The sequence below is a fragment of the Folsomia candida genome, unplaced genomic scaffold (genome assembly GCF_002217175.1).
Source record: "Folsomia candida strain VU population unplaced genomic scaffold, ASM221717v1 Fcan01_Sc003, whole genome shotgun sequence".
Lineage (NCBI taxonomy): Eukaryota > Metazoa > Arthropoda > Collembola > Entomobryomorpha > Isotomidae > Folsomia > Folsomia candida.
In genome coordinates this window covers 13,204,617-13,217,386 of record NW_019091195.1, presented here as the reverse complement: position 1 = coordinate 13,217,386, position 12,770 = coordinate 13,204,617, and the positions used below count along the sequence as shown (strand labels likewise).

The 12,770-nt window shown below is 39.6% G+C and overlaps 5 protein-coding genes across 6 annotated transcripts in view; 2 read left to right on the top strand and 3 right to left on the bottom strand.

Moving 5' to 3' along the window:
- The first annotated feature begins 327 nt into the window (after window positions 1-327).
- Window positions 328-2,857, top strand: LOC110845464 (chromatin modification-related protein eaf-1). The gene is made up of 8 exons (XM_022091888.2): window positions 328-563; window positions 667-837; window positions 905-1,022; window positions 1,107-1,243; window positions 1,324-1,483; window positions 1,549-1,926; window positions 2,007-2,273; window positions 2,358-2,857. The coding sequence occupies exons 1-8, from the start codon at window positions 435-437 to the stop codon at window positions 2,714-2,716; spliced, it is 1,719 nt and encodes a 572-aa protein (XP_021947580.1). The 5' UTR covers window positions 328-434; the 3' UTR covers window positions 2,717-2,857.
- A 3-nt stretch (window positions 2,858-2,860) lies between these two features.
- Window positions 2,861-3,795, bottom strand: LOC110845467 (renin receptor). Its single transcript, XM_022091892.2, has 4 exons — window positions 3,602-3,795; window positions 3,459-3,533; window positions 3,289-3,391; window positions 2,861-3,210 (listed from the first exon to the last, which is right to left on the bottom strand). Exons 1-4 carry the CDS (start codon window positions 3,761-3,763, stop codon window positions 3,128-3,130), a joined length of 423 nt encoding a protein of 140 aa, XP_021947584.1. The 5' UTR covers window positions 3,764-3,795; the 3' UTR covers window positions 2,861-3,127.
- Window positions 3,796-3,841: 46 nt separating this feature from the next.
- LOC110845465 (eukaryotic translation initiation factor 2A) lies at window positions 3,842-6,946 on the top strand. Its single transcript, XM_022091889.2, has 11 exons — window positions 3,842-3,979; window positions 4,044-4,185; window positions 4,246-4,364; window positions 4,455-4,534; window positions 5,082-5,277; window positions 5,369-5,578; window positions 5,644-5,694; window positions 5,785-5,866; window positions 5,957-6,366; window positions 6,446-6,603; window positions 6,688-6,946. Exons 1-11 carry the CDS (start codon window positions 3,955-3,957, stop codon window positions 6,811-6,813), a joined length of 1,599 nt encoding a protein of 532 aa, XP_021947581.1. The 5' UTR covers window positions 3,842-3,954; the 3' UTR covers window positions 6,814-6,946.
- Window positions 6,947-6,948: 2 nt separating this feature from the next.
- LOC110845466 (NADH dehydrogenase [ubiquinone] 1 alpha subcomplex assembly factor 4) lies at window positions 6,949-8,037 on the bottom strand. The gene is made up of 2 exons (XM_022091890.2): window positions 7,613-8,037; window positions 6,949-7,535 (listed from the first exon to the last, which is right to left on the bottom strand). The coding sequence occupies exons 1-2, from the start codon at window positions 7,764-7,766 to the stop codon at window positions 7,126-7,128; spliced, it is 564 nt and encodes a 187-aa protein (XP_021947582.1). The 5' UTR covers window positions 7,767-8,037; the 3' UTR covers window positions 6,949-7,125.
- Window positions 8,038-8,324: 287 nt separating this feature from the next.
- Window positions 8,325-12,770, bottom strand: part of LOC110847300 — a 38,806-nt gene continuing 34,360 nt past the window's right edge. For both annotated transcript variants that reach the window (XM_035848904.1, XM_022094220.2), the window contains exons 5-11: window positions 12,447-12,648; window positions 12,207-12,315; window positions 12,012-12,122; window positions 11,752-11,952; window positions 11,226-11,529; window positions 10,483-11,149; window positions 8,325-9,489 (exon numbers count right to left, since the gene is read on the bottom strand). In XM_035848904.1, the coding sequence (XP_035704797.1) occupies window positions 8,505-9,489; window positions 10,483-11,149; window positions 11,226-11,529; window positions 11,752-11,952; window positions 12,012-12,122; window positions 12,207-12,315; window positions 12,447-12,648 (2,579 nt within the window). In that variant the 3' untranslated portion in view covers window positions 8,325-8,504. The remainder of the gene's footprint in view (window positions 9,490-10,482; window positions 11,150-11,225; window positions 11,530-11,751; window positions 11,953-12,011; window positions 12,123-12,206; window positions 12,316-12,446; window positions 12,649-12,770) is intronic.

Sequence of the window (12,770 nt, the reverse complement as noted above, 5' to 3'; positions counted from 1 at the left end):
CGTGTAGTGGATGATTCTGGATGGGAAACAAAGGCACAACCTGTTGCATATCGCGTCCTTATGTCGTTCTATTAGTGAAAAGGGTGGTACCCATCCCATCCCCATCCATCCATACTCTGATCTCTTGGAACGATGTGCTCTTCTAGATGCATATACACACCCAAGTCTCAAGATCCATCCAAATTCAAACGATGGAATGTGTGTAGGGTTTGGTATGCAGGGGGAGAAAAGGATACCAATTGTTGTGTCACTAAGGCATTCAAGCGTCGAGGAAGGGACCTCCTTGACTTGTGGGTCGGACCTATATAAGTAACTTGTGACATGTGAATCTCATATCAATAGTGGACGGGCTCTTTGAGCAACAACGTGTGGCAACATCAGCGACTCGGGACTTCTTTTCTATATTCTGTGATATTTTTATTAATAAGTAGGTCATGAAGTGTTTTATAGTGTTGGGTCTCTTGGCCGTAGCGTCGGCTGGAGTCCCTCAATTGGCGACTTATTCTTATGCCAACCCCGCTGGAGTTACGTATCGTGGTACTGGACTCTCTCCAGGCTTCGCTGTAAGTCTTTAGAAATGATGACATGAGGCGCGTGATTCCCGTGTCAACCAAGGGCCATGACCTGATTGGTTTCAACGAATATAGTTTCAACTAATTCTTGTAGTTCGGCCCAGCTCAACCAGTCGCTCAGTACGCCGCCCCCGCTCCAGCGCTCCAATACGCAGCAGCTGCCCCCCAATACGCTGCCGCCCCAGTGGCTCCAGCACTTCAATATCACCATGAAACCCCAGCCGTTCAATATCACCATGCTCCAGCTGTGGCTGTCACCCAAAAGGTGTGAACAGTCAATAAAAACTGTGAAATTATTAGGCAAATGCAACATGATAACACTATTTTGACAGGTTGGCTATGCCCACCACCAAGTTCCAATCCAGGTTCCCGGAGTTGCTGATGTTCCAGTGACCAAGCTCGCTTACACCCAAGGAGTCACCCAGAAGTTGATTGATGTTGCTCAACCAGGTATATAAAAGAGCCCATGATTCGTGTGTATCATGACAAATTTCGTCATGAAGCATTGTTAATTATTTTTGTTGACTGTTGAAGCTGTGACCAACCGACGTGTCAAAGTCCGACGACCAGCTCTCCGAAAGGAATTCTACGATATTGAGCACCGCGTCATTGTCCGTCCAGCAGGATCAGCTACTCTCGAGTTGAGCCAGCCAATCGCCAAAGAACAAAAGGTAAGTAGGGATATATGAAACCCATAAAATGAAAAATTCATACCATTCTTTAAATCGTATTCTTTTTGTATTTTACATAGGGACCCGCTGTCTTGACCCCAACCAACTACCAGCAAATTGCTCCCGTCGTCCGATATGGTCTCGGTCGTCAGATCATTGATGGACAAGGAGTGTCTCAGCTCGCTCAGGTTCGTGCCAACCTGGCCAGAGGCATCGAATCCGGTCCAGCTCCAGCTCCAGGTAAAAAAGCTCCTGATGCTCTTGATGAACAATTTGTCTTATATTTGGAGTTTTTTGTATGGTAGCTCCCCTTCAACGAGCCCCACAACAACAACCCGAATTCAGAGCTGCCCCCGCTCCCCCACAACCGGAATTAAGAGCTGCTCCACAACCCGACTTCCGACCTGCCCCTCAACCTCAACCTCAGCAACCAGAATTTAGAGCTGCTCCTGCCCCACAACCTCAACAATTCCAACAACAACCTCAACAATTCCAACAACAACCTCAACAATTCCAACAACAACAAGACGCAGAACAAGAGCAATTCAACCAACAACAACTTCAGCGACAACAAGAATTCCAGCAACATCAACAACAACAAAGACAACAGCAATTTCAGCAACAAGCTCAACCTCAACCTCAACAACAAGGTCCCGAACTCCGATCCGCTGCCCCAGCTCCAGGTAAAATATTACACAATATTGCTAACGAAAAATGCCCAAGATGATGACGATTTAATTAATTTTTTCATTTAAAAAATTAGCTCCACGACTCCAACCTCTCCAATTGAGACCACAAGGTCAACCACAACCTCAACCTCAACCACGACCCCAACTCCAACGCTCTGCTGATGCTGAAATCATTGATGCTGATTCTGCCCCAGCTGCAGCCCCACAACCACAGCAACCCCAACAAATTGTCCCACAACAAGAGCAACAACAAGGTCCAGCTCAAGGTACCCGACTTTCCTTGAGGGAAATGCCCGTGGAAATCCAAGCCCGCCTTTTGGAACTCTTGTCTGCAAAGGGAGGTATGTTATGTTGGTGATACGAGTCGCGAATACAAGTTTGACACTTGTGCTTCCCATACCATTAATGTGTGCCCCTTGTTACAGGTACTGTGACCGAAGTCCTTGGAGAGAATGGAGCACCAAACTCAGCTTCCGTCTTGCAAGTTGCTGATTCTCTGCAGGACTTGAATCTTCAAGGAGGAGAGAGAATTACCACCCGAAGAATAGTTGTCACTCGCCCAATCGAAACCGTTCAAGAGGTTGACATTCAGGAACCGGCAACCAAGATACTTACAAAGGCGGTAAACGTACCGACTCTTTTCAAGACCCCAATCCAAGGAATTGCCCGTGTTCCAGTTTCCGTTCCTGGAGTTAAAAATGTTGCCACCCCAGTATTGCAGACCACGTATGCCGCTGGAGTTCCATCCTATCAATACGGAGCTGCCCCAGCTTATGCCTATTAAATTATTACGTTAATCTATTATAATAGTAAATAGATTGTTTTATATTTGGGAGGATAACATTCTTCTGGTCACATGTTATGTCGTAAAAAAGATTCCCAAAGGCGAAATACAATAAATCCAAAAGGGAATTTAACAGAATAATCATTCGTATTATTAATGATATTATTATTAGTATCTCTTTCGTTCTCAGACTAGATGAAACATATCGTAATAATAATAATAATATTAATAATATATACAGAACTAATTTACACGAATGCTAATTTTTCGAATTAAACGGTGGATTTAACACGTAATTAACTAATCTAAATGACTGACTACAACGCAAATTAACAATCGAAAACTATGGAATGTGTGTAGAGATTGTATACTCTTATCGAGACGAAACTGTATATTTTTCTCTTCCATACACTAGTTGTCTTTCTTGAATCTTTGAGCAGAAGTGACACGGTATATCAGCGAATCTCGTCCAGGGTCCATCGTCGCCAGTGATACTAATTTTGAATGCAAGAAATATCAATCCCAGTTCTTTTCTCACGCAAATCATCAAAAACTTAACAAGCACAACATACCACTGATAGCAATTAGGGCCAAGATAAGAGTGATTGCAAGGAACAATATGATATTGAAAACTACTGGGTAATCTTCACTGACATCGTCCGCAAGGTTCAAATCCTACAGATTATGCTAATTTAAGTCACGTTTCCTTATGATAGTTAGTTTTTATTCTGTTGTTTATTACATCGCCTGTTGGGGTAGGAGTTGGCGCTGGTGTTGGTCCAGGTGCTTGACGAGCTTTTCGAATTAGAGGTTCCCCCTGATACAAGAATAATTAGACCATTCAAATAAAAAAACATCCCCTTTTAATTAAAAATTATTGCTCACAATGTTGTCATCCAAAGTGAGGGAGGAAATGAGATCGTCGATCTGAACTTGGTCACCAGCAGCAGCTGAAAAAGATTCAGCCCAACTCATCGACGCTAAGCACAGCACCAGCATTATACCCCCAATGGCTGCGACTAACTTTGGCGTATACGAGTAAATCATCGTGTTCGTGTTAATTGTCGTCACTTGAGTTAATTTTCAACACTGGTTGAACAATTTACTATTTAGAACTAATTTTTATTCTTAGTTTGCAGAGGACGAAATTGGGAGTGTTCTCTATTATGTTGATCAAGTTTGAATCTCCACCCGGTTGGGGTGACAGCAGACAAATACGAATCTAAACCCATCTGGCCATGGCTGCCACGAGTGTGTTTATCGGTAAATCCACTTTTACTTTGGACCCTGTGACCTTAAATTTATAAATTATTTTTACTTTTTACAGTGAAAGAGTCGGGGGGTACATATGCCTTGAATGGGCCACCCCACTTTAGCGAGTGGGATGGACTCCAGAAGGATTTACAAGAGGCACGATTCACAAGTGTTTCTTCGAACGGGAACCTCGTGGCGATTGGAAACAACTCAGAGTAAGGACGATTATAACATTTTTTGCATGGATATCAATATCTGCATACGTTATATTTTAGGGTGAATATTTATGACGCCCGAGATGGCAGTAGCAAAGCTGTCATTGCTAAAAGGATGTTGGGCGCGACCTTTTCCCCTTGTGGGGGGTATTTGATCGAATGGAACAATCCAAGCCAAAGTAACCATTTTTTTCTTTTAAGAAAGTTTAAGAAAAAATATGAAATGTAAATTACATAATCGTTGTTTGTTAATCATGTATTTTCCTCAGGTTCTGACAATTTCAAAATTTGGTCGATCGGAAATGGGAAAGATGTAAAAGTAGTTCATGCCATGAAATTGAGCAAACAGGTAATAATATTAAAAGACAAATATGACGTTTTACAAAGTTAATAGTAACGTGGACTAATTTATTGATAAACTAATTGTACGTTTACAAAACTGGAAACTTCAATGTCTATTAGTACTAAGAACGTATGAATTTTGATGTTGCAAACTTGCAATATATCTACATGTACATATAGTCTATATGATATAGACAGGGAAGTAAGTAACAAGTTAAAAGTGAAAACATGACATGAGCGACTTCGCAAAATTTGGTATTTTTCAATATACTAAAGTTTCTTCTTTATCGAATCCATTTTTTCTTCTGATTCGCCCATCAGAAGAAATTGCATATGCAGATGCAGCGAAAAGTTTGAATTTCTATTTATTATTATCGCGAAATTGTTGACAGAAGTTGTTCGTCTTGTGATGTGACCAACGGAGTTGAAATGGTGACGGCCGTGACTACGCTTCAAACCGACGCTCGAATTAGCACACAGAAAATCAGACTTGAACAATAATACATTATTGTCCTACAGGTTTGAGATATATTAATTGAAATTCATTTTTTCAGCCAGATACACAGTTTTCTCCAGACGAAAACTTGTTTGCCAGGCTGTCCAACAACGCCATCATATTCTCAAAACTTCCCGATTTTCATAAAACGGACAAGAAAACACCTGATACTATGAAGATTACAAAATTCTCATTATCCACGGCACCACACACGCCGGAGCAAGGCCCTCTTTTTGTTTTATGCTATGTACCTGGTTTGTACCCTACAAGTTACAATTTGTCTTTGTCATACATATTTTTAGAGATTTTATGGTTGAGACATGCGCTTTGTTGTGTATTATACAGGTGCCCCTGGTCAGCCATCATTTACTCGTATGTTTCGATATCCAAATTTTGACAATGCCATCGCTTCTAAGACCTCCTTCCAAGCGGATCGAGTTGAAATGAAGTGGAACAAGAAGGGTACAGCTGTTTTACTTATCACTTCGACCGACGTTGACAATAGTGGTCAATCGTATTACGGGAAAACAATGCTGCATTATTTGGATATTAAGGGTACACAATATAATTTAATCGGAAGTTGAATATGTGTGGTTAATTACCTTACGATTATCTATCAGGTGAAACAGCACAAGTTCACACGGAATCGGATTCTGCTATCATTCATTGTGGTACATGAGTGTTTTTAAAATAAAATACACAAGTTACATTTATTGTTTTACATTTCACCAATATATTAATACGATCCCTGTTTATTGTAGCTGAATGGAGCCCAAGTTCTACCGAGTTTGCAATTATTACTGGGAAAATGCCACAGACTCGGGCTGTTTTGCTTAACTCAAAGTAAATTCACATTTAAATATAAATATAATGAGACAATATTGTCTCATTTTAGAAAGTATTTTTCATTAAAATATTGCATAATCTCTATAGATGTGAAGTGATTTTCGACATGGACATTTTAGCAAGGAATTCGATTTACTTTAACCCCCAGGGAAATATCCTTCTGTTAGGAGGCTTTGGAAATTTAGCTCACGGCAGGATAGAGATCTGGGAAGTTAAGAAATATCGCAAATTAATCGCAACATGTACTGCTCCTGCAACAACTCAATTGGAATGGCTAAGTGACGGTTGTCACTTTGTAACAGCGACCACAGCTCCACGCATGCAAGTTGGGAATGAATTCACCGTTTGGAATTATAAGGGAAAAGAAGTTCATAAATGGAAAGCAGAGAAGCATCTCTTTGGAGTCGTACCCTTAAAGCCTGAACCTCCCATGCCATTCCCAGACGAGGACTTGGATAAGTTTATAAAAACTCTTGGAAATAAACCACCACCAGCAAGTATGTAAATATCATCTATAATCAATTCAATAACAACACGATGTTTTTGAATAAACTATAAGTATAACTATTGTTGTAGAAGTGGAAGAACAAAAGAGATCATCCGTGTACGTTCCTCCTTCAAAACGTGGAATTATTGGAAGTGGGGGTTCAACGCCTAAAGGTGCATTAACTACGACAAACCCTGCACAAAGTCAGTTAACTGAGAATGAGAAGAAAGGGAGAGCAATTAGAAAGGTAGGTTGTCATTATTTGTTGTTCTTAAAACTAAACAAATATTTATAAATTTCATAACTGATGAGCCTGTTTTCCTAATTTCAGAAACTAGAAGCCATTGAGAAAATAAAACAAAATATCAAAGACGGTCAAACGGTGGAGAAAAATCAACAAGAAAAGCTGAAGACTGAAAATGAATTATTGGAACAACTTGCTGCATTAGGAGTTTGATACTACTATGAAATTATTTTTCAATATAATACCAGAAATTATTGACGAAATGAAATTTTATATTTCTTGTTAAACTGTATTCAATGACTGAAACTCACTCAATAAAGCTAATTTTCATCCAGACTAAACACCATATAAATTGATCAGACTTTATTTAGCAACGACTATTACTTAGGACTCAATAATAATTAGTAATGAAACACTGGGTTTGGTTTCATATGCATGGATTTGACACGCTTTGAAATACGAACACGACAATTATTATAAAGCTAAATTTTACTACTTATTTTAAAGTCGTACACTTTGATAAATTTACTCTTTGACTTGATCCATTTTCTGTTGAAGTAATTTTAGCGGTCCTACTTTCTCTTTTTTTTCTTTCTTGGGAATATAAACTTGAAAAGGTTTAAAATATTTTAACAAATTTTGAACATCTTGTAAATTTAGGTTATACTCTGCAGCCAATTTTTCTGGCGTGTTGATGCTAGGTTTCGTTTCATAAGCGTTTAAAATATCTAAAACTTGTCGCATGCTAGCTTTTCCTTGCGGAATCTTGTCGGGCTCCTCATAACCATACTCGTATCCATCCCATCCTTTCCGTTCTCTCGGCAGTTTCCTCCTAGTTTCAATCACGGGATTATCACCCTTCGAACTGAGAAACACTTTCGATAAATTATCCATAGTTTTCGGATCTAATTTTCCTTTAGACAATAATGTTGGGTCTAGAAAAATAAAGTTTTTAATGTGATGCAGAAGTGATACAAAAGTGTAAAAAAATATGCAAGTAATTATTGCTAACCCTGTTTAATTTCGTCCATAATGGATTGCATCTTGGGATGTGGGGGAGCCTGAGTCGGCTTTGTTTTTGAAATGACTTTGAACGCACGCTCCTCCACGTTGTAGTTCTGGACTGGGCGCAATAAAATTTTCAATCTTCCCAGCGCCGGTCCCATCTCGCTCGTTTAAGAACAGACCGGTATTAACAAAGTTGGGAATCAAGAACCGTCACTCACTGCCGTCACTGATAATCTATATCAAACTAGTTGAACGACCAATGTCGTTCAACGGGTTGCCGACTGAGAATCACTACGTAGTTTATGATTCAACAATTTGAAATATGATTTATCTGGTAAACTTGATCCTGCTATGAATTTTGCGAAATTATTAGTAAAACTTTGATCAGTCAGAGACGAAATAACAAGCACGAGCGGCCGTGTGCGCGCTGCATTTTGTGTGCCGTTGAATTTGAGACACGTTTTAATGAATGGGTGAAAGTGGTGAAAGCTACCACATTGAGGTGGATGCCAAAACCAGGCGACCGATATATTTTATTTAAACTAATCGTATATCTAACAATGCGGACCATGCTCGTCGGCTTCCACAGTGAACTATGACAAGCATGTACATGAATATATTAGCTAAATTGACACTTGAGACAAAATGAGGCAAAATGATACGCATTTCTCAACTTTCTCCAATTAGCTCGTTGGGCTTTTTTAGAATATCATACAACTTTATTGTTTTCCCATTACTGGTATTAATTAATTAGCTAAAGTATTTGGAGCAGCAACAAGCTGTTCCTTATGCATTTATTGAATACACATTATATGTACAAAAATGTAATTTCTTCAGATCTCTTTTATGCACAGAATAGAATAATAGTTTTACGCTAATAAATGACTGGATGAAGTTTACACCAAGTAGTTGTTATTTGGGGCAGAACTTTTTAGGATGGATTTGAACTGTTGTTGTTGATTAGGGTGAAAGTCCGCAAAATTATTGGCATTGTTGGATGATGACGCCAGTCTTTGCTGCTGGTGCAGGTGTATCATCGGATTGTTGTCTACTGAGTTTAAGTTAATGTTGGAGTTGGTATTATTTCCTCCGGTTACGGGTGCCGAGTCCATTTCCGTCAGGGAGGCGCTCATCCTCATGAGTTCCATTTGAAGCAGGCGATATTCTTCCAAAAATGCGGCAAGCTGTGCAGCGTGATAATCATACTCTTGAGACTGGCCGACAAAGGCTTGATGATTAATCAGGCCTGGATCTGAGCCCTGGTTCTGATAATGTAGGTGGTGGTGACGATGATACTGATGGTGGTACGGTTGTGGGGCGGGATGGTGGATGGGCGACGTGGGCTCACTTCGTCGCTGAAATGGGGGTCCTCGTCGTTGGGGGAGCTGCTGACCACAATTACTGGACAGTCTGTAGTAGGAAATGTGATTTGGATTTTGACCAGTTGGGCGAGATTCGGTGTGCGTTTCACTGGATGAAAATGAGGAGGTCCTTTGATGGCGTGGGGCTGGGATGAGTGGTGCTGGTTTTTGTGTGAAGGTAAATTTGGTGTAGGTCGGTGGAGTTGAAGGTGCTGTTTGGTAGGTGGACGCATATGGATACTCGTTCTTGGACTTGGCGTTTGAGTTAGAAGTGCTGTTTTTTGGAATGGGTGTTGCGGAGGAATTGCAAATTCTGACTGATTGCGGTGGTGGGGTGTTGTCGGTGGGTTCATTTGACTGCAATTTTAGGGGGGATGAGAGGCCGTGTGACTGGGGTGGTTGGGACAAGCTCTCCGAGTTGGGACGCCGATGCGAGTTTACTGTTTGCACCGGTTGGACATGTTCTTCGGATGAACAAGGAGATGATTTTGCAGTGCTCGTCATTTCTGGAGGTGATCCCCTGTTAAAGAGTATTTTAAATAAATAGATTATTCTTCAAGCAGCACCTTTACTGCCTTAATTACCCATATTATTGTACGTACATTGTTAAGATTAAAACGTTTACATGCATTACACAGGTTTATTGTTCGTAAGGTCACATTTATTCTTGCAAGATTGTCCCATTTTAACCAAAGGCAAAATTCAGAGTATGCATATCTTGGGGGATAAGACAAAGTATAGTAGTAGGAGCCACAGTAAGGTTTTCAAAGAGAATGCTAATGAGGTCTCATGTTCTGACAGGACATTTCAACTTAATTCTAGAATTCTAAATTCACTTAATTGAAATGGACTCGGAAAAGATGGCATTTTCAAAGTGGGTTGACATTTACTCCAGAATATTAATGTGGGTTTGTCTCTATTTTTTTTAGAAAATGTGAAATGTTTAAAAGTTTAAGATGCATGAAATCAAATTATGGATGTTTGCAACGAAAAGTGTGCATACATACATTCTTTATAGTGTCATTTCCAACAGTTGAATCGTAGGGTTTCATACAATACTGCAAAATTTGAACTTAATTCCTGAACGAGTCTTGAGAAATGTTTTATGCAAAAATACTGCCTGTCAAGTTTGCAAATGAGATCCAAAAAGTTTTGAAATTCCTAGTGACGGAAATGAGATGGGATTTTTCGGTCATTTATTCAGACACATTAAAAGTTTTAAAGTTGACTGCGGATGAGGATGCAGCGAGAATGGTTTTGGGAATTGAATGGGTGAAACTTTGAATGGGAGTGAAAATGGAAGAATCTGTTCTGTAAAGTTGACAGGATATACATTTGGGAATTAACTTGTGTGCCTTATATACAGTATGTATAACAAACTCTATTTCTAATAATACATGCACACACATTGGTGGTGGGGTTAGATATGTAGAAGTGATAAATATTTCTTGAATACGTGAAAAACATGATTGTTCATCAATTCTATTTATGTGCGTTGAAAATGTTTACTTACACAGCTGCTTGACTATTGTCAACATTTTTATGGCGATTGGACGAACTTTCTTCATTGATCAGGTCAGGAAATTTATTTTCCGATGTAGCGCTCACAGACACGGAGGTGGAGGGATTTAAAGGTTCTGGAATGTCCACTACAAACACTTTGGAATTTCTGTTATTACAAGTGGAGAAATCAGGCTCATTTTTAATCTCGTTGTCTTCCAAGTCGGAAGAGGAGTCATGGTCAAGATTGACATCACGAGAGTCATCCTGTGTGGGCAGAGCTTTATATTGTGGATTTAGTAAACCTCTGTTTGGTGGGATATTGTTAATAGGGACTGGCGGCCTGGTCATTTCAATATCTGGCTTCTTTGCAATATTAAAATTGCGTAAAAGTCCATTGCCGATGTTGTTTAAGGGGCGATGCTTAGGAGTACCATTCGAGCTGGGAGAACTCCTGTTATGATTTTGTAATAGTGGAACGTTTGTCCCACCATTCCGAGATTGCAGACAGTGGCCATTTTGTGACGAAATTCGCCCATTCTGCGATACATGCTCCGTTTTATCCTCAGCCGAAATGCTGCATTTTCGTTTTCCACAGAAAAACACGACGCACAATATTGCAATACAAATTATGAGTGTCAAAATTGCTGCCACCGTTGTTCCATACAAGAGAAAGCGACCTACACATAATAATCATAAAATCATAATTAGTTGTGAAAATTAAACTTAAACGGTCGTCATAATTTATCTAAATACCAGAATGTTGTTCTGCATTAAGCTGCATGACTTGGAGGGTAAAATTGGCTGACACGGACCCTGCCCTAGTTTCAGCACGGCAACTGTACGTACCCGAGTTTTGTAATTTTGTTTTGATTACTGTCAATCTGGATGTTTTTGTCCCCAGACTCTGTTTGGCTCCGGAGAAAGAAGTTGACGTTGTGAGAGGTTGATGTTGCGTATGAATTACTTTCTCCCCATCGTCAGGGAGGAAGGACTCTGAGAGAGAGTAGCGAGATGAGCTGCTGCTCGAAATCGGCCTGCTACCCGCAATCCATCGCACCTACAATAGCGAAAAAGAACATCGTCGTATCGTTGCAAGAGTCAAACTTGATATGCAAATGCTTTTGTATATAAGGAGAAAAACGATGACAAGAAATAAATCATTCTTCTTCTTCTGCTCCGTTTCTCTGATGCCTCAAATTTTCATGAGAACTTTCCAAATCGCGAACGCGTCTTCATTTTTGGCCGACATAATGTATAGTAATAATAATTGTGCACTTACTTGAGTGTCAGCAGTGGCTTGCAAGCGACAAACGAGTGTGGCATTTTCCCCTTCGATGGCCTTTGTCAACTCTCCAGTTTCTGCCAGAACCGAGTTTTGTACTTTTGGGACACAGGCAAAATCCTCTCGCTGTAGCTGATTCCAAGATTTTCCCACTAATCTTGATGGGGATGAACACACGGGTGGATCACTGTAGGGGATCTGCTTGATAAATAGCACATTAGAAAACAACAAGTACAGGGTGACAATTAAATTCATACGTTATTTTTTGACATCCAATCACGCAGTGGTTGTAAAGAGCAAGTGCAGTTCCATGGGTTATCGGACAAGTTTAATGTTTGAAGATTTCTCAAAAATGAGAATGAGACTGCCTAAAATTGCGTTTTATTACGTAATTATACTTTCCTGATGACAAATTGCGACTTGTTCTCATGTTCAAAATAATTCATGCTTACTTGAATCGTGAGTAACCGATTGTTGTCGAGTTTAAGCCATTCAAGTGAGATTAACCCTCTGAAGGCATACGAGTCCACAAAACGAATTCGACATCTTGACAATTCCAGTCTAGAATAAGAGATAGCATAGACAATTATCCGTACTTATTGATGAATGAATTAATAAATTGACATATTATATTATCCTCATTTTTCGTTTACGTGTGTATTTTCTTCAAAAATATCAAAATGCATATTTACCTCACGAGACGTGTCAGCGTAGAGAAAGCGTTGTTTGAAATACGAGTCACTGGATTCGAGTTCATTTTCAACTCTCTTATCTCTGGTATCTGCTCAAAGGTGTGAGTGGGGATTGCCTCCAATTTATTAGAGCTCAAGTTCAATTCCACTAAATTATTCAGTTTATAAAACACATTCTTTTCTAAAGTCTTGAGATTGCACTCTGAAATATTAAAAGCAAAGAATTAGAATACATTTAGAGTACTATGCACCTGCATATCTGCAAATATATTTGTACGTATGCATTCCAATATATGCACATACATATTTACATATACATTGAAT